We start from the raw sequence: 19,911 nt of genomic DNA, 5'->3' as shown, positions 1-19,911 counted from the left end.
ATTAGGAGCGGATTTGTAGTGTTGCTATGTTGTAAGATTTGTTTAACGTAAATCGCTTGTTTCATCTAATAGGAATATTATCGCCTGAAATATTGCTTGCAAAACTAAGAAGAGCAAGTCAAGATGGCGATATAGAGACTCTGGAAGGTGTGATCAATGAATGTGTGTCTGCTGGTATGCCAGTACTAGATTCTGCTGTACAGCAAGCAAGACAACTTGTGGATGACTTGGAAGAAATGCCAAGAAGAGGTGGGCAAATATATATATTGATATTTTCATGATTCTTGTGCGTATCTATGTTGAGATTCTATTTAAAAACGATGTTTGAATGGTCATTTGAGAATTGCAGTTTACTGATAGATGCATTTGAATCAAATCAGAATACGTTACATTATTTCTGTAATGTTATTGAGTGCGTCAATTGTGCTTGTCTTAACAGAAAGCGTAACTGTGAGTCCTGAGAATGTGCGCGATAAAATAAAGAAAGCGATCGTCTCAAAAGATATACGCAGTCTTCAAAGTGTGATCGGAGAAGCTGAAGAAGCAGCCTTTCCCGAAGTGAGCTCCGATCTACGTAAAGCCAGGGACACTCTGGAAAGTTTGGGAGGAGGACGTGGAGGTTAGAATTTTAATCATGCATTGTGTGCTTTAGTGTGATGGATTTGAAATTAATGCATTTTATTCAATACATCCGATGTGGTTATTGTTGCTCATGATTGTTGTTATTTTTCGCTTGTTAGGAAGTAAGAGTGTTGATGGACTACGTAGTAAATTGGAGGAAGCAATGAAAGCGAAAGACAGAATCATTTTGGACAAGGTTATCAGCGAATGTGTGTCAGTCGGAATGCCAGAGCTGGAAACTGATATCCAGAAGGCTAGAAGTTTAGCAGACATTCTTCGTGGTGGCACTGGAGGTTAGATTGATAGTATTATTGACGTTGTAATCGATTTTGAAAATGTGCATTTTTCTTGGAAATTTCCCAAGATGTATACAATATGTAGGATTGCTATGTATAATGACGGTAAAACTTATTTGTTCGTCAGATGTGAAATCGGCCGACACACTGCGTGACCAACTGACCATGGCTATTAGACAAAAAGACATCAAGGCTTTGGATAAAGCAATTGCAGAAGCTGAGGTTGCCAGATACCCAGAGATTGCCAGTGACCTACGTAAAGCCCGCGATTCACTGGAAAGTTTAGGTGGAGGACGAGGAGGTCAGTTTCTAAAGTCTGCTTTATTAGATTGCATCATTTTCAAATTGTACATTTCGGAAAGTGAAAAAATACATCTTCTTTTCTGTGTTGGTATATTGAGCTGATAATAAGAGGTTTACGTCAGTAGAATTTAATAATATTATGAACGAGATTATCTATTGGAATTATTACTTTGATATCAAATCCCGTTGAATGAAAAATTATTGAAAAGTCGAAGAGGACACTTTTTTAACTAGTGAATCATATATGATTTATAGAAATAATATTGGCGGAGGAGCGGCGGTAGAATCTAACCTCTGGTAGTAACTGAGTGTCCTGTAGTAGAATAGAATTCAAATGTAATAATTTATGAAATTACATTAGTGATTAAATCGGTTTGAGAAAGGGAATTGTGAATTTGAAATTGTAGGTACTTTAACAGCGGACGCTTTACGAGAGAAATTGAGGACAACTATGAGAGTTGGAGATAAGGACAGTTTGGAGAATGTGATCAGTGAATGTGTAGCGGCTGGAATGCCAGAATTGGATAGTGTAATCCAAGAGGCTAGGCGCAATTTATCCCCTATTGGATACGCCAGAATAGGAGGTGGGTGTTTTATTTAATTGAACTCAAATTCTGGTTACTTTCAGTTGTAAATTTAAAACAATGATTTAGGTCAATTTTTAAGAAATTAAACTAATATATGGTAATGGTTTGTTGCCGTTGTCAGAAATGCCAAAGAAGTCTGTGCGTGAATTACGGGATGAGCTGGAAAAAGCGAGCGACTCCAAAGACAAAGCTAGTCTGGAAAGAGTTATCGAAGGTGCCGAGCGTGCCGCATTGCCAGAACTGAGTTCAGTGCTACGGAAAGCAAGAGAAGCCCTTCAACAGTTAGGAGGTGGTCTCGGAGGTTAGAATAATTCTCACTTAAATTTCATTTGTCTTGCATGGAAAATTTCATTTTATATTCTTTTTCTTTATCACTAGTTGTCGCTTTCAGTGTAATATTGTGACAGTGTTTGTATTTGTGAAACGTTTGCTTAACAGGAACGACAAATGTGGACAGTGTGAGAGCGAAACTGACAGAAGCCATGAGAAAACAAGACAAATCTCTGCTTGAGAAAGTTATTACTGAAAGTGTATCAGCTGGAATACCAGAATTAGACGCCGATATCGATAAAGCACGGAAACTTTTAGATATTCTTCGTGGAGGAAGTGGAGGTTAGAACTTCTTCAATATTTACTTTATTTAAAACTTGTGTTTAATTCACGTATTTTTCATGAATGATTCATTATAAGAGATATTTCTTGCTGAAGTGTGTATAAATAAGTACTTGCTCTATTATTTACCGAATAAATTCATAATTATCGAAAGTGTTTTGCAATTGGATTGTGCTTCTGCTTGTTAGATATTAAATCTGCGGAGAGTTTGCGTGAGAAAATTGCCGAAGCTGTTAGAAGCAAAGATACGACAGCATTAAAAGAAGCTATTACAGAATGTGAAGCTGCCAGATACCCAGAATTGAGTTGCGATCTGCAGGAAGCTAGAGAAACACTTAAAAGCCTAGGAGGTGGTACCGGAGGTTAGTGTTCAAATTTGAATTTCAGCTTATATATCTAACGATTATATAGATAAGGATAAGTTCATCTACCAAACCCTGATTGACGCACGTTGTGCTCCACATAACATCATGTATTCATTGAATCGTATAGATAATTATATTTGCATACCTGCTGTAGTTTGTAATTATGTTACTTGTAGAAAAACAAATTTTAGTTGAGAGGTTATACTTAGCAAATAATAATTAACAAAATGATTATTCTAGTGATATACGATTAATTATTTAGATCAAAATAGATAAAAGATTTAATATATATACTGCATGATTAGGAGCGGATTTGTAGTGTTGCTATGTTGTAAGATTTGTTTAACGTAAATCGCTTGTTTCATCTAATAGGAATATTATCGCCTGAAATATTGCTTGCAAAACTAAGAAGAGCAAGTCAAGATGGCGATATAGAGACTCTGGAAGGTGTGATCAATGAATGTGTGTCTGCTGGTATGCCAGTACTAGATTCTGCTGTACAGCAAGCAAGACAACTTGTGGATGACTTGGAAGAAATGCCAAGAAGAGGTGGGCAAATATATATATTGATATTTTCATGATTCTTGTGCGTATCTATGTTGAGATTCTATTTAAAAACGATGTTTGAATGATCATTTGAGAATTTCAGTTTACTGATAGATGCATTTGAATCAAATCAGAATACGTTACATTATTTCTGTAATGTTATTGAGTGCGTCAATTGTGCTTGTCTTAACAGAAAGCGTAACTGTGAGTCCTGAGAATGTGCGCGATAAAATAAAGAAAGCGATCGCCTCAAAAGATATACGCAGTCTTCAAAGTGTGATCGGAGAAGCTGAAGAAGCAGCCTTTCCCGAAGTGAGCTCCGATCTACGTAAAGCCAGGGACACTCTGGAAAGTTTGGGAGGAGGACGTGGAGGTTAGAATTTTAATCATGCATTGTGTGCTTTAGTGTGATGGATTTGAAATTAATGCATTTTATTCAATACATCCGATGTGGTTATTGTTGCTCATGATTGTTGTTATTTTTCGCTTGTTAGGAAGTAAGAGTGTTGATGGACTACGTAGTAAATTGGAGGAAGCAATGAAAGCGAAAGACAGAATCATTTTGGACAAGGTTATCAGCGAATGTGTGTCAGTCGGAATGCCAGAGCTGGAAACTGATATCCAGAAGGCTAGAAGTTTAGCAGACATTCTTCGTGGTGGCACTGGAGGTTAGATTGATAGTATTATTGATGTTGTAATCGATTTTGAAAATGTGCATTTTTCTTGGAAATTTCCCAAGATGTATACAATATGTAGGATTGCTATGTATAATGACGGTAAAACTTATTTGTTCGTCAGATGTGAAATTGGCCGACACACTGCGTGACCAACTGACCATGGCTATTAGACAAAAAGACATCAAGGCTTTGGATAAAGCAATTGCAGAAGTTGTGATTGCTAATGACCTATTTAAACCTTACGATTTACTGGAATGTTTAGGGATAAAATTCCAATGATAATTCATATTAAATATATATATACACAAAAATATAACATAAAATATATGTGTGCATTCCGGTAGAGGAGGTATGAAAAGATTAATTTCCAACTTTGATCAGGTACAATGATCTAACGAACCATATTATGTCTGCAAAGCGACGGTAGGCGTAAAAGAATTGAGACTGACCACAGAATATTTAAATGATATTGAGTCAGCGTATTTAAAATACTAAAACACTCCATTTTATAGGCACTGGCACAAGCTGGGTTATTAATTAGTTTCTTGCCAATTTCAGATTTCAAAGCAGAAGGGTGTAAACGACGTAATTTTCCTAGTCCAATTTTTGCGGATATATATTTTATGATGCCGCTCTGCCGATGCATATTTATGATATATATATATATATATATATATATATATATATATATATCGTATGAGCAAATCATGCGTTTTTAGTCATTAGATCCCTTGGGACGGATGTTACATTTCAGCGGATGAGGTCGGCTGTGAGGTTTGTTCGTTTCTGAAAGAGTCATCGATGGCTTTGTAGTCGGGTTAGAATCTTCCGACCGGCATTAATTGTGTCCCTGGTTATTCCAGAATGGATGAAACACTAGTTTCTGTAGGTATTTTAAAATTATACTGCTGCTGCTACTACTACTACTACTACTACTAAGAATATTAATGATAATATATATATATATATATATATATATATATATATATACACACGAACTAAACTTTTGTATAAGCTATTTCGCCTTATGCGTTCTATAATTATTTGTAGCTGGTTGACCAAAATATTCGCATTACGAGTGTAGCAATACATTCATTCTCATATAAAACAAATAACTGTATATTTTCTTTTATTTTGATATTAAGCACTCTGGTATTAACCTCGTTAAAATTTCATTCGTTGCTTTTCCTCTGGAAAATATTAACACACACACACACACACACACAAACACACACACACACACACACATATATATATATATATATATATATATATATGCGATTGTTCGTGTGTGTGTGTGTATATATCAACTTTTTAATTTTTGTAATCACCCTTAAATATATATTTTTTTTGTTTTTGCCCTATAATAAGTCGTAAATACATTTAAATTTTACGTTTTTTCTTGGCTTGTTCATGTTCAGCTTATCATAATTACGACACACATTCCTAGTAATGTATAATCATGCTATATTTATATTAATAAACTTGTTGATTTTGTTTTTATGATCTTTATTACTTTATCTATTTATTACTTTTCTGTACTGTGATAAACGTGCTAAATAATACATAAATTTATTTTATTTCATGTTTTTAATTGCTTATATATATACACACACACACACATATATATATATATATATATATATATATATATATGTATATGTGTGTGTGTGTGTGTGTGTGTGTGTGTGTGAAGCAGATTGAAACAAGCAATAAATATTTTAGGCAAGCTAGAATTCTTAGTATGTGAAATTAATTAGTAAACCTAGAAAAATATCATTAAATATTGACTCAACACGTCTCTACCCCAGATATTTAGATCCAAAATTAACCGACATATCGATAACTTTATTTTTTTAATTAACATTTTTACACATCCACACCGTTTTATGTAAACAGACATGAATTCCTTTTATATTATTATTATTAATAATAATAATAATAATAATAATAATAATAATAATAATAATAATAATTTGTCAATATTTCACCGGTTTTTAAAAGTACATTTTTATGATTTTATTCAGTCTCATCTTTTTTAATATTCCCTAAATATTCAATAAATTTTGACAATTTCGTACTTTAGACACAATCACCGCTGATGAATTGCGTCGTAAACTTGAACATGGTCTTTGCATCGGAGACCGAGACATGGTCGAGAACATCATTAATCAGTGTGTTTCGCATGGGTTTAATGAATTAAATTCCGATATACAACGCGCCCGAGACATCATCAAAACCATGGAACCATCTTCACAAAAAGGTTCGCTCTTCAGAGTTATGCTGTTGTTTTACTTGTGACTTTTGATTGCTTACTATTTACCTCGTTTATTCCCTCTTCCTTCTTTGATCTAACATAATTAATGATATACAATTCCTTCAAAGCTTAGCATTCTTATTCTTGCTCGTCACAAATTATGCTTTTTAGACGGAAATCAGAATTAAAGCTTGCATTAACTTCATCAATATATAACGTCTTAAACGATGTATATTGTAAAGTTTGTAACATCGATTTTCTACTCTCAAAAATGGTGTTATCTGACCCATTTTTGTTGACTTTCTTTCAAACTTTTCATTTACCTTATCTTCTCAGCCATTATATTCAAAGTTCTAATTTACCCTAATGAGATTTCTGCTATTTCCAATGAAACGTCACGTCAAAACTAATAAATTATCAATAACGATGTTCAGAAAATTTGTATCTGCCTCCTTCCATTTTAGATTTAATTGATAACACAACACACTAAACATTTTACATCCCCCCTTAAGTTTATCTTTTTTTAAATTTCTTATAGCTTTATTTGATTCTATTCTTTGCCTCTTTTACACATTAATCCAGATGATAACGTGACTCATATTTTACGCGAGAAATTAAGGCTTGCTATTAAAGACGGTGACAAAGACAACTTAGAAGGGATCATTAATGAATGCATTCTTGCAAACATACCCGAGTTGGAACTTTATATCAAACGGGCCCGCGATATTCTTGAAGATGTCGAAGATGATAAGCGAAAGGCGAAGCAGATAATTGTCTTTGAAGGTATGACAAATTCTGACTATAGTTCAGAACTTTCCTATTAGACTTGTGTACCATTACCTTTTCTCGTCATATTGTGTTCATATTTTGAATATGTTCATAATTTTAATCAGTCTTATGTCTATATCTTTGTTCTTCTGCCAAGGGTCCAATTGGCAGAAAGGGGTGCTCATTTAAACAACAATAAACTGAGTACTTGTTGGAAATTTTTTTTTTCACGAACACTGTGGTATTCGCGAGTAGATTCCTGGGTTTATTATTGTTTGATACATAGGTCAAATTATTACTGAGGAACATTGTGAAATTAACAAGAAAATTACTACATTTACTGTAGTTTAAATATATCTAGGATCATTATCATTCATAATTTGTTTGCCAAGACATTAATACTCTTTGGAAGGTAAATAGCTGGTGATATAAAAAAATCGATTAAGGTTTTTTTTTAATCTAATTAAACATTAAAACTATTTGTCGGCAATAGAATTCATTACTTCTTTAGAAATATTTAATTTTAAGATGTTATTAAACATTCCAGGTTATAATGTCTTTATATCTGCTACAAATCCATGAAAAATTCTAACGAACGAAATATACTTGCATTATTTCATTATTTCCTATTCTCAGAAATGATGTCACCTACTCCGTCTTCACTTCGCGATCAACTAAGAACAGCAATTAGACTCAAGGATATAGACTCTTTGGACGCGGCAATCGAAGAGGCTACAGCGATGGGATATCCAGAACTCGGTTCGGATATTCGGAAAGCAAGAGAAACACTTAAAAGTATGGGAGGAATACCCAAAGGTTAGATCCTTTTCGAGAACAAAACAATATTTCTCATTTCAGTCAATTTCCGAATAATTTGTTTGTCATAGATAATTACGTATTTAGGATGAAGATAACGATTTGTTTGTATTCTTTGATATATTAATTTTATACTGGATTTTTGTGGTTGAATCTAACATCATTTAATACGATAACTTTATATCCTCAGGGAATTCATGTACCTATACATTTTTCATAAAAGAATAGTTGCTGTTGTTCATCACATGAAAGTTTATATGTTCATATTGGTCGTTTAGATCTCGAGAAAATTGACAGTCTGAAAGTGAAACTCAAACAATCCATGAGGGCTAAAGACAAATCAACGCTGAGTAAAGTAATAAGCGAATGTGTGTCTCTAGGAATGATAGAACTGGATGAAGATATTTTCCAAGCCAGAAAAGCATTAAATATTCTTCAAGGTGGAACAGGAGGTCAGCATATAGCACATTTTTACTGTATTATATATTAAATGTATTAATTTTATTGCATTTTAAATGTAATTAAAATCATATTGTATATATGTTTGTAAATAAAAGATGTGCATAAAATTAAATACATATACTATAACTGTTCCTTGTACAACAACATTGCTTCCAACAAAGATTTTATGAGATTATAACACTGAATGAAGGTATAATTTCGGGGTCGAAGCACCATTAGCATTAGCCCAGAGCATCTTACCAGGCTTTGTTGTATTGTTTTATTCTGTGAGATTTCCATATACACGCTTATGCATATGGATTTTAAAATATTTCTTTTTCTAAATATTTCCTCTTGGGGAAAAACCAAGCTTACTCAAGAATGTTAAGGTTGAATTGGCAATAAAATCTTTGCATCCGACCTTGATAGGGCGTACAATCTTTTTTTTCCGGCTATTTCTAACATATTGTTTTTGTAGATCTCATATTTTCCTATTAGAGCTGGTATAACCATTCAAAGTTTTCTTTCAAATAGAATCATTAATTCAATCACGAAAACTTTCTTCAAATTAATCTCAAAGTGACAATATTCGGACGCTGAACTGTTAAGGTAATTTCAGTTGGAAATACGAGCCGGCGTTTCAAGTCGAATTCAACTTGCCAGTACGTGCAGCCATCAAATAACGACAATCTATTTCTGTCAAAGAATTTGAACTATTTCTTTGTTTACTAAAATAATCACTGTATATGTAACACAGAGAGCTTCATTAGCAATCTCACAACATAACGAAACCTCTGCAACAATTTCCAATGCTTCACTGTGTCTATATATTATTTATAACATCTGACTTAAAATAGATAATATAATGTTTAACGTATATATTATGGTTGATATGTTTAATATTAACCGTAATATAATTTATATATATACATGCGCGTGTGTGTGTGTGTGTGTGTGTGTGTGTGTGTGTGTGTGTGTGTGTGTGTGTGTGTGTGTGTGGATTTACTTAAATATAATTATATTCATCTATTCATTATTTTTATGGCAACAGTTGTTTATGTTTTTGGTAAGAGTAGAGTTGTTCATTTTAGTCTTTAATAGTACTAATATTTTACATTTCTATTTGGGAATGTATGATGCTCGTATATTTGTTAGAAATCCCAACTGACATTTTGAATACTTTGGCCAAACAGATATCAAAACTCCTCAACTTCTCGGTGATCAACTCGCAGTAGCAATGAGATCAAAAAATAAACAACGCCTGGCAAGTGTTATTCAAGAACTCGAAGATGCTGCCTACCCAGAACTGAGTATGGAGTTAAGCAAGGCTCGTGACCTGCTAGAAAATATTGGTGGTGGACGAGGAGGTTTGTAAACCCAGAAGACTTCTTTTATTAATAAAAAAAAAGATATCAGACTTAAATTATAGTAATTAAAATGCAGCTTAATGCAAAACATATGCGCACACAAATACAGAGTCGTTCCAAAAGTAAGGCCTCTATTTTTTTACCCAAAACCTAAAACATTAAAAAGCTGCAAATACGAGAGTGGCACCATTAAACAAGCGACATTTGGACTCGAGAATTTACATAGTCAGTCACCATCATGTTCAATGCACTTTTGCCAGGCTCTTTTGATGCCTCTGTTGTAAAAGTACAGAGAGCATTTTGTCACTCAGATCTCTGTTGCCATTCTGAAATCGACGAACTCATCTCCTAACTGTGCTGACATCAACTGCATCGGCTTCGTAAACGTTCAACAGCCACCGTTGAATGTTGATCAGTTTAATTTTTTCCACATAGAGGAACTCAAGGATGCAACTTTGCTTCTGGCGCACGTCCATGACAAGGGTTGCTTTTTTAGTCTCGCACCGTTAATATCTGCAACAGAGACATAAAACTTTCAAGTTATAAATGCATAAGTTCAGTTATCATACAATGCAACTTGCAATCCTATTTTATCCAATCGGGGGGCGGAAAATAATTGGCGGCATTACTTTTGAAACGTCACTAGTAGTATTCTTATGAAAGCTCTCGATATATATATGGATATTCTTATAAAAACTTTATATTCTACTTGATTCTAAATTTTAGAAAATGTTTTATATAATATTTATTGTTGTTATTTTAGCAATATATAAGCAGTTTTGAACAGTTGCTTATTTTTTAATTTAATTTTCACTACCTTTGGGGTGAATAGAAGAAAGAGATTCCCCCCCTTTTATTTTGTCTTTTGCATCGTTTCCTTTATTGACAGATTATTTATCAAATATTTAATTTTTTTATGTAAATATCGTTTAAAAATGTACATGAGATAATAAAATGCTATTAAATGAATTCATGATGCATGAAACCAGTAAAATTTAAAGGATAAGCATTATTACGTATTCATAAATTATATATATATATATATATATATATATATATATATATATATATATATACAAGCTGGCAGCCCGGTGTTGCCCGTCATGCAATACGCTTGAACATGATATTTTAATTTATGCAGATTGCATATGTATTATTATAGAATCAATTCTCTATTAATAATTATATACTATGAGGAATAATTTACCTTATCGACGAATTCGCAAAAAAAAAAAAAATGTATAAAAAAAAAAAAAAATAATAATGATAATGTCGTTTATCAAATTTCGTCTGTGTTTGTTTACAATATCACGTCAGTTGCTATTTTGGCTTGACGATGAATGCCCTGGAAAAGTCACTTCTGATTAATTTTAAAATATGCAAACGAAGAAATGATTTGCAGCGATTTTAAATTTTGCCTATTCTTTTATCGTAAAGTGAACTCATTATTAATAAAAAAAATATAATAAAATGGTGTGGTATACCCTGGCTTAAACAGGGAATCATTCGATCTATAGTCAAATACTCTGCCAGTAAGCTATATCTCCAAATTATAATTAATCTGGGGTTTTTTTCAAGAAGAAGTTATCTGCTGAAATTTTATTATCTCTCTTGCCGATGTAACGAGAAATATTCCCATGTAAAAATTATTCTTTTTTTATCTATGACGAAGAAAAGCTTTTTTTAAGATCGGACTTTTTCGATTTTTAATACTTATCGGATTAAGATCTATATAAAACATGTCTAAGAACACTGCCAGACATTTAAATAAGATTTGTGTGAAATTTGCAAAAGATAGGCTCAGTCGTTTCGGAAACTATGAGGAAGGAACTCAAGCACACTACAAAGTGACACACGCACACACACACGTATATATATATATATATATATATATATATATATATATATATATATATATATATGCATGAGTTTGTGTGGGTGTGTATACGTGTGTTTGTGTGTATGAGATTTGTGCCTATGTATATGAGTTCGTGTAGATTCTTAATGCAGAGAGATATAAATCTGTGTGATGAGAGCCTCTGTAATTTTTAAATACAATATCCTCCGTATTTATTTAAATAGGGAAAAAAACAGTTGAGAGTTTAAGGAGAAAGTTGGAAAGTGCACTCGGAGAGGGAGACGGAACCTGTATGGAAACTGTACTCAATGAGTCTATAGCGGCAGGTCTTCCAGAGCTTGACATGTTAATACAATGGACAAGGGAAGCACTATATCAAACGGAGACTACAGAGAAAGGTTTGAAATGTAATATTTATAACAAATGGCTTTCTGTTGAAAAATAGGTGCATGCAATTAACAACATTAAGACTCAAGTCTATAAAGAGGTGTTAGGAAAAAATAATTGTGTTATGCATAAGATATACATGTACAGAATCATAAAATTATATATATATATATATATGTGTGTGTGTGTGTGTGTGTGTGTGTCAGGAACAACATAAAATTATTGGAGTTTACATTTCATATATAGTATGAAAATATATTAGGAGAAATAAGTTCGATTACAGTGCTCAACTTAAATTTTGTAAGGTGAGGGAGGGTAAAAAAACAAGGTAAAATAAATTTTCACAATATATATACATCGTAAAATGTATAAATGCTAAAAAAGAGAACTACGTTATTACAAAAATAACATGAACATAATTTATGTCATGAATATAAAACCTAAATGAAGTATAAGATGTTTTTTTATAAAATATTGCAGAAATATATTTAAAAAATGAGAAAGAAAAGGACATTTATATATATATATATATATATATATATATATATATATATATATATATATATATATATATATAAAAGTGAAATATATATATGTAAAGAGTAATCTATATATCTATAAAAGTGAAATTGACTCTCTGTGTGTCTGTGTGTGTACATTTTCCTCTATGTGTGTATATTTTCCTACCAAACTACTCTGTCAATTTTCAGTCTACAGATTCGAGATTTGACATAAGGGGTATTGAGATTTGGGAAAATCTTTTTAATCCATTTTCGGCTGAAAATCTAGTTGTCAAAGTTGTTAAACGATTTGACCTTTGATTATTCTACCAAACTCCTCCACCAATTTTGGGTCTAAACACTTGAAATTTTAGATGTAGGTTACTTTGACAGGGATCAAACTTTTTAATTTGATTTAAGCCAAAAACGATAAATGTTAAGGGGTCAAAATTAGGGCCAAAGTTAAAAAAGTTTTATCTCTGCGGTCTCTACCGAATTACTCAGCCAATTTTTGGTCTAAACATTTGAAAGTTCACACAAAGTGTATTCAGACATAGGACAAGCTTTTTAATCTGGTTTTTAGCGACAATTTGCCTGCCAATGGCTCAAAGTTCAAAGCATTTCACCTTTGAAGTCGCTAGCAAACTATTCAGCCAATTTTGTGTCTAAAAATTTGAAATTTTACATAATGTGTTCAGACAAGCAGCAAGTTTTTACTCAATTTTGGGGCAAAAATTTGGCTGCAAAGAGGTCAAAGTTGAAAGAGTTGACCTTTGCAGACTCTACCAAACTCCTCCGCCAATTTTGGGTCTAAACACTTGAAATTTAAGATGTAGGATACATGGACATGAGTCAAACTTTTTAATATACATATATACATACGCACATAAAATTATGAACAGTACATAGGGCCCGCAAAAAGCTGGGCTGACCTGCTAGTAAAAATATAAATGTCATAACAGATACGAGGGCCATTCCACACGTAAAGAATCATATTTTATTTTAATCAAAATGTTAAAAAGCTACAAAGATGTAATGATACCGTTAAAACGAGCGACATTTTATGCTACATAGATTTTTTTCAAAGTATCCATTATTACCAATGCACTTTTGCTAGCGATGAGCGATTGCTGGCATAGGCATCCAGAGTACGCTTTGTCATACGGTCGTTCCAATAGTATACGCCTCAATTTTATTAAAACATGTACCATAAAAATGAACGACTTTTATGCTCCGGAATTTATTTTTCTACATGATAACCATTATTAATAGACATTTATTGGAAATTCAAAGGCGGATCGTTGCTTCTGACGATCGAAAAGGATTACTTTCGTAAAATAACATAAAGACACAGAAATAGAGGGATGTTTAAAAAAATAAACTACAACCGTACTCGAGATTTAGTTTATAAGCAAAAAAGAGTAAGTAAAAATCAAGCAAACAGACTGAGTGAAAATACTTAAAAATAGGAATTCCCACAAAGACAAGATATGTGCATAAGATTGATGAAAAACAAACAGTGAAAATGTCATAATAAAACATAAAAATGTATTTTGAACAGGGAGTGAAGAAACAGAGCGATTACGGCATAAATTGGTGGAAGCAATGAAAGGAAAAGACGAAAATGTGTTAAAGGAAGTAATCAGGGTCAGTGTGTCAGCAGACATACCTGAACAAGCCGTTGATATGCAGCAAGCAAAGAAATTAACAGATAAATTACACATTGCACCTGAAGGTCAGCATGATGTTTCATAAATATGAAATTCCAGATTAAAAAAGTAATTCAATTGTAAATGTTACCGTAATAGACTCTGATTTTATTCTATTAATAGTGCCACATAATTATTGGACAGATGTAAAAACTCCTAACGCACTTCAGGATGAATTAACATTGGCGATCAGGCAAAAGGACATTAAGGCTCTGGAGAAAGCAATTTTGGAAACAGAATCTGCCAGATATCCAGAACTATCGACTGATCTTCGCAAAGCCAGGGACGTTCTAGAGAATTTGGGAGGTGGTCGTGGAGGTCAGTTGTTGTAAATTGGTTGCAATTTTCTCTTAACGCACGTTGTGTATTTGACGTATTTCTCATCAGGCAGGGTCTTTTCATGTTATTTGTATTGTTCACTTTTGTACATTAGGTAAATTATCAGCTGACATATTGGACGATCAGTTAAGGACAGCGATCAGAGAGGGAGACAGAGAAAGTCTGGAGGCTGTTTTACTTGAATGTGTGTCCGCTGGTATGCCTGAACTCGACTCTGCCATACAGCGTGCCAGGCATACTTTACAAGACTTGGAAGAGGCTCCAAAACGAGGTGGGCACACTCGGGATTTAACATTATTTACAAACATTAATCGCTAGAAATTCATCCAGTTATCTTAACCAGTGTTAGGTGATAAAGTTTGAATTTTGCCAAATTTCTTTCTTAGGTGATTGCTTTATGGAAATAATAATGATTCTGATTTATTATTGCCTCGTTTTCTGGCTCATTCTCTAGCTGGTTTCAATGGAGGTTTCTTGTTAATTTTAGCAGAATCGGAATGGGCCAGCCCGACCAGTGTTCGCGATAAACTGAAGAAAGCAATCGCATCGAAAGACATAAGCGCTTTGCAAAGCGTGATAGAAGAGGCCGAAGAAGCAGCTCTTCCAGAATTGAGCTCAGAGCTAGTTAAAGCCAGAGACACTCTGGAAAGTCTGGGTGGCGGCCGCGGAGGTTAGATTTCCTTCTAAATACTTTGCATTCGATATAGTATGTGTTATTTCTATGTATTGTTCAAGAATAGTGGGGGCGTATTTATTGTTGACTTATGCTTGGTAATTGTGCTTTGTCAGGAACTAAGAGTGTTGACAGTCTGCGTGCAAAATTGGACGAGGCGATGAAAGCAAAAGACAGAACCGTGTTGGACAAAGTGCTCAGCGAATGTGTTTCAGCCGGAATGCCAGAGCTGGCAGCTGATATCCAGAAGGCCAGAAGTGTAGCAGATATTCTACGCGGTGGCACTGGAGGTTAGATTTGCATTGTTTTGTTGGTTGTTGGAATTTGATTATTTTCTAATACGACTCTCTTTGTAATGTAATGTTGGTAGTTAGCTTCGCGATTGAATTCTGTTGATGGCATGAATTTTTTTTTCTGGGCAGATGTGAAATTACCAGACACACTTCGTGATCAATTGACATTGGCTATCAGGCAAAAGGACATTAAGGCTCTGGAGAAAGCAATTTTGGAAACAGAATCTGCCAGATATCCAGAACTATCGACTGATCTTCGCAAAGCCAGGGACGTTCTAGAGAATTTGGGAGGTGGTCGTGGAGGTCAGTTGTTGTAAATTGGTTGCAATTTTCTCTTAACGCACGTTGTGTATTTGACGTATTTCTCATCAGGCAGGGTCTTTTCATGTTATTTGTGTTGTTCACTTTTGTACATTAGGTAAATTATCAGCTGACATATTGGACGATCAGTTAAGGACAGCGATCAGAGAGGGAGACAGAGAAAGTCTGGAGGCTGTTTTACTTGAATGTGTGTCCGCTGGTATGCCTGAACTCGACTCTGCCATACAGCGTGCCAGGCATACTTTACAAGACTTGGAAGAGGCTCCAAAACGAGGTGGGCACACTCGGGATTTAACATTATTTACAAACATTAATCGCTAGAAATTCATCCAGTTATCTTAACCAGTGTTAGGTGATAAAGTTTGAATTTTGCCAAATTTCTTTCTTAGGTGATTGCTTTATGGAAATAATAATGATTCTGATTTATTATTGCCTCGTTTTCTGGCTCATTCTCTAGCTGGTTTCAATGGAGGTTTCTTGTTAATTTTAGCAGAATCGGAATGGGCCAGCCCGACCAGTGTTCGCGATAAACTGAAGAAAGCAATCGCATCGAAAGACATAAGCGCTTTGCAAAGCGTGATAGAAGAGGCCGAAGAAGCAGCTCTTCCAGAATTGAGCTCAGAGCTAGTTAAAGCCAGAGACACTCTGGAAAGTCTGGGTGGCGGCCGCGGAGGTTAGATTTCCTTCTAAATACTTTGCATTCGATATAGTATGTGTTATTTCTATGTATTGTTCAAGAATAGTGGGGGCGTATTTATTGTTGACTTATGCTTGGTAATTGTGCTTTGTCAGGAACTAAGAGTGTTGACAGTCTGCGTGCAAAATTGGACGAGGCGATGAAAGCAAAAGACAGAACCGTGTTGGACAAAGTGCTCAGCGAATGTGTTTCAGCCGGAATGCCAGAGCTGGCAGCTGATATCCAGAAGGCCAGAAGTGTAGCAGATATTCTACGCGGTGGCACTGGAGGTTAGATTTGCGTTGTTTTGTTGGTTGTTGGAATTTGATTATTTTCTAATACGACTCTCTTTGTAATGTAATGTTGGTAGTTAGCTTCGCGATTGAATTCTGTTGATGGCATGAATTTTTTTTTCTGGGCAGATGTGAAATTACCAGACACACTTCGTGATCAATTGACATTGGCTATCAGGCAAAAGGACATTAAGGCTCTGGAGAAAGCAATTTTGGAAACAGAATCTGCCAGATATCCAGAACTATCGACTGATCTTCGCAAAGCAAGGGACGTTCTAGAGAATTTGGGAGGTGGTCGTGGAGGTCAGTTGTTGTAAATTGGTTGCAATTTTCTCTTAACGCACGTTGTGTATTTGACGTATTTCTCATCAGGCAGGGTCTTTTCATGTTATTTGTGTTGTTCACTTTTGTACATTAGGTAAATTATCAGCTGACATATTGGACGATCAGTTAAGGACAGCGATCAGAGAGGGAGACAGAGAAAGTCTGGAGGCTGTTTTACTTGAATGTGTGTCCGCTGGTATGCCTGAACTCGACTCTGCCATACAGCGTGCCAGGCATACTTTACAAGACTTGGAAGAGGCTCCAAAACGAGGTGGGCACACTCGGGATTTAACATTATTTACAAACATTAATCGCTAGAAATTCATCCAGTTATCTTAACCAGTGTTAGGTGATAAAGTTTGAATTTTGCCAAATTTCTTTCTTAGGTGATTGCTTTATGGAAATAATAATGATTCTGATTTATTATTGCCTCGTTTTCTGGCTCATTCTCTAGCTGGTTTCAATGGAGGTTTCTTGTTAATTTTAGCAGAATCGGAATGGGCCAGCCCGACCAGTGTTCGCGATAAACTGAAGAAAGCAATCGCATCGAAAGACATAAGCGCTTTGCAAAGCGTGATAGAAGAGGCCGAAGAAGCAGCTCTTCCAGAATTGAGCTCAGAGCTAGTTAAAGCCAGAGACACTCTGGAAAGTCTGGGTGGCGGCCGCGGAGGTTAGATTTCCTTCTAAATACTTTGCATTCGATATAGTATGTGTTATTTCTATGTATTGTTCAAGAATAGTGGGGGCGTATTTATTGTTGACTTATGCTTGGTAATTGTGCTTTGTCAGGAACTAAGAGTGTTGACAGTCTGCGTGCAAAATTGGACGAGGCGATGAAAGCAAAAGACAGAACCGTGTTGGACAAAGTGATCAGCGAATGTGTTTCAGCCGGAATGCCAGAGCTGGCAGCTGATATCCAGAAGGCCAGAAGTGTAGCAGATATTCTACGCGGTGGCACTGGAGGTTAGATTTGCATTGTTTTGTTGGTTGTTGGAATTTGATTATTTTCTAATACGACTCTCTTTGTAATGTAATGTTGGTAGTTAGCTTCGCGATTGAATTCTGTTGATGGCATGAATTTTTTTTTCTGGGCAGATGTGAAATTACCAGACACACTTCGTGATCAATTGACATTGGCTATCAGGCAAAAGGACATTAAGGCTCTGGAGAAAGCAATTTTGGAAACAGAATCTGCCAGATATCCAGAACTATCGACTGATCTTCGCAAAGCAAGGGACGTTCTAGAGAATTTGGGAGGTGGTCGTGGAGGTCAGTTGTTGTAAATTGGTTGCAATTTTCTCTTAACGCACGTTGTGTATTTGACGTATTTCTCATCAGGCAGGGTCTTTTCATGTTATTTGTGTTGTTCACTTTTGTACATTAGGTAAATTATCAGCTGACATATTGGACGATCAGTTAAGGACAGCGATCAGAGAGGGAGACAGAGAAAGTCTGGAGGCTGTTTTACTTGAATGTGTGTCCGCTGGTATGCCTGAACTCGACTCTGCCATACAGCGTGCCAGGCATACTTTACAAGAGTTGGAAGAGGCTCCAAAACGAGGTGGGCACACTCGGGATTTAACATTATTTACAAACATTAATCGCTAGAAATTCATCCAGTTATCTTAACCAGTGTTAGGTGATAAAGTTTGAATTTTGCCAAATTTCTTTCTTAGGTGATTGCTTTATGGAAATAATAATGATTCTGATTTATTATTGCCTCGTTTTCTGGCTCATTCTCTAGCTGGTTTCAATGGAGGTTTCTTGTTAATTTTAGCAGAATCGGAATGGGCCAGCCCGACCAGTGTTCGCGATAAACTGAAGAAAGCAATCGTATCGAAAGACATAAGCGCTTTGCAAAGCGTGATAGAAGAGGCCGAAGAAGCAGCTCTTCCAGAATTGAGCTCAGAGCTAGTTAAAGCCAGAGACACTCTGGAAAGTCTGGGTGGCGGCCGCGGAGGTTAGATTTCCTTCTAAATACTTTGCATTCGATATAGTATGTGTTATTTCTATGTATTGTTCAAGAATAGTGGGGGCGTATTTATTGTTGACTTATGCTTGGTAATTGTGCTTTGTCAGGAACTAAGAGTGTTGACAGTCTGCGTGCAAAATTGGACGAGGCGATGAAAGCAAAAGACAGAACCGTGTTGGACAAAGTGATCAGCGAATGTGTTTCAGCCGGAATGCCAGAGCTGGCAGCTGATATCCAGAAGGCCAGAAGTGTAGCAGATATTCTACGCGGTGGCACTGGAGGTTAGATTTGCATTGTTTTGTTGGAATTTGATTATTTTCTAATACGACTCTCTTTGTAATGTAATGTTGGTAGTTAGCTTCGCGATTGAATTCTGTTGATGGCATGAATTTTTTTTTCTGGGCAGATGTGAAATTACCAGACACACTTCGTGATCAATTGACATTGGCTATCAGGCAAAAGGACATTAAGGCTCTGGAGAAAGCAATTTTGGAAACAGAATCTGCCAGATATCCAGAACTATCGACTGATCTTCGCAAAGCAAGGGACGTTCTAGAGAATTTGGGAGGTGGTCGTGGAGGTCAGTTGTTGTAAATTGGTTGCAATTTTCTCTTAACGCACGTTGTGTATTTGACGTATTTCTCATCAGGCAGGGTCTTTTCATGTTATTTGTGTTGTTCACTTTTGTACATTAGGTAAATTATCAGCTGACATATTGGACGATCAGTTAAGGACAGCGATCAGAGAGGGAGACAGAGAAAGTCTGGAGGCTGTTTTACTTGAATGTGTGTCCGCTGGTATGCCTGAACTCGACTCTGCCATACAGCGTGCCAGGCATACTTTACAAGACTTGGAAGAGGCTCCAAAACGAGGTGGGCACACTCGGGATTTAACATTATTTACAAACATT

At 35.3% G+C, this 19,911-nt stretch overlaps 4 protein-coding genes across 4 annotated transcripts in view; all 4 read left to right on the top strand.

Moving 5' to 3' along the window:
- The window catches only part of LOC145259887 (uncharacterized), a 575,878-nt gene that overhangs the window by 195,229 nt on the left and 360,738 nt on the right, over nucleotides 1–19,911 (top strand). The gene's annotated exons all lie outside the window — the stretch shown is intronic.
- Nucleotides 37–2,929, top strand: LOC145259919 (uncharacterized). The gene is made up of 8 exons (XM_080117879.1): nucleotides 37–249; nucleotides 440–619; nucleotides 741–914; nucleotides 1,045–1,218; nucleotides 1,628–1,804; nucleotides 1,929–2,108; nucleotides 2,246–2,419; nucleotides 2,608–2,929. The coding sequence occupies exons 1-8, from the start codon at nucleotides 177–179 to the stop codon at nucleotides 2,784–2,786; spliced, it is 1,311 nt and encodes a 436-aa protein (XP_079974005.1). The 5' UTR covers nucleotides 37–176; the 3' UTR covers nucleotides 2,787–2,929.
- LOC145259972 (uncharacterized) lies at nucleotides 3,121–4,137 on the top strand. Its single transcript, XM_080117961.1, has 3 exons — nucleotides 3,121–3,333; nucleotides 3,524–3,703; nucleotides 3,825–4,137. Exons 1-3 carry the CDS (start codon nucleotides 3,261–3,263, stop codon nucleotides 4,001–4,003), a joined length of 432 nt encoding a protein of 143 aa, XP_079974087.1. The 5' UTR covers nucleotides 3,121–3,260; the 3' UTR covers nucleotides 4,004–4,137.
- On the top strand, nucleotides 6,017–9,816 carry LOC145259950 (uncharacterized). The gene is made up of 4 exons (XM_080117929.1): nucleotides 6,017–6,270; nucleotides 6,847–7,047; nucleotides 7,669–7,848; nucleotides 9,483–9,816. Exons 1-4 carry the CDS (start codon nucleotides 6,159–6,161, stop codon nucleotides 9,662–9,664), a joined length of 675 nt encoding a protein of 224 aa, XP_079974055.1. The 5' UTR covers nucleotides 6,017–6,158; the 3' UTR covers nucleotides 9,665–9,816.

Source organism: Euprymna scolopes, chromosome 3 (assembly GCF_053919585.1).
Source record: "Euprymna scolopes isolate OS-2025 chromosome 3, ASM5391958v1, whole genome shotgun sequence".
NCBI lineage: Eukaryota > Metazoa > Mollusca > Cephalopoda > Sepiida > Sepiolidae > Euprymna > Euprymna scolopes.
Note: the sequence above shows the minus strand (reverse complement) of the source record. Positions and strands in the feature narration are given on the sequence as shown.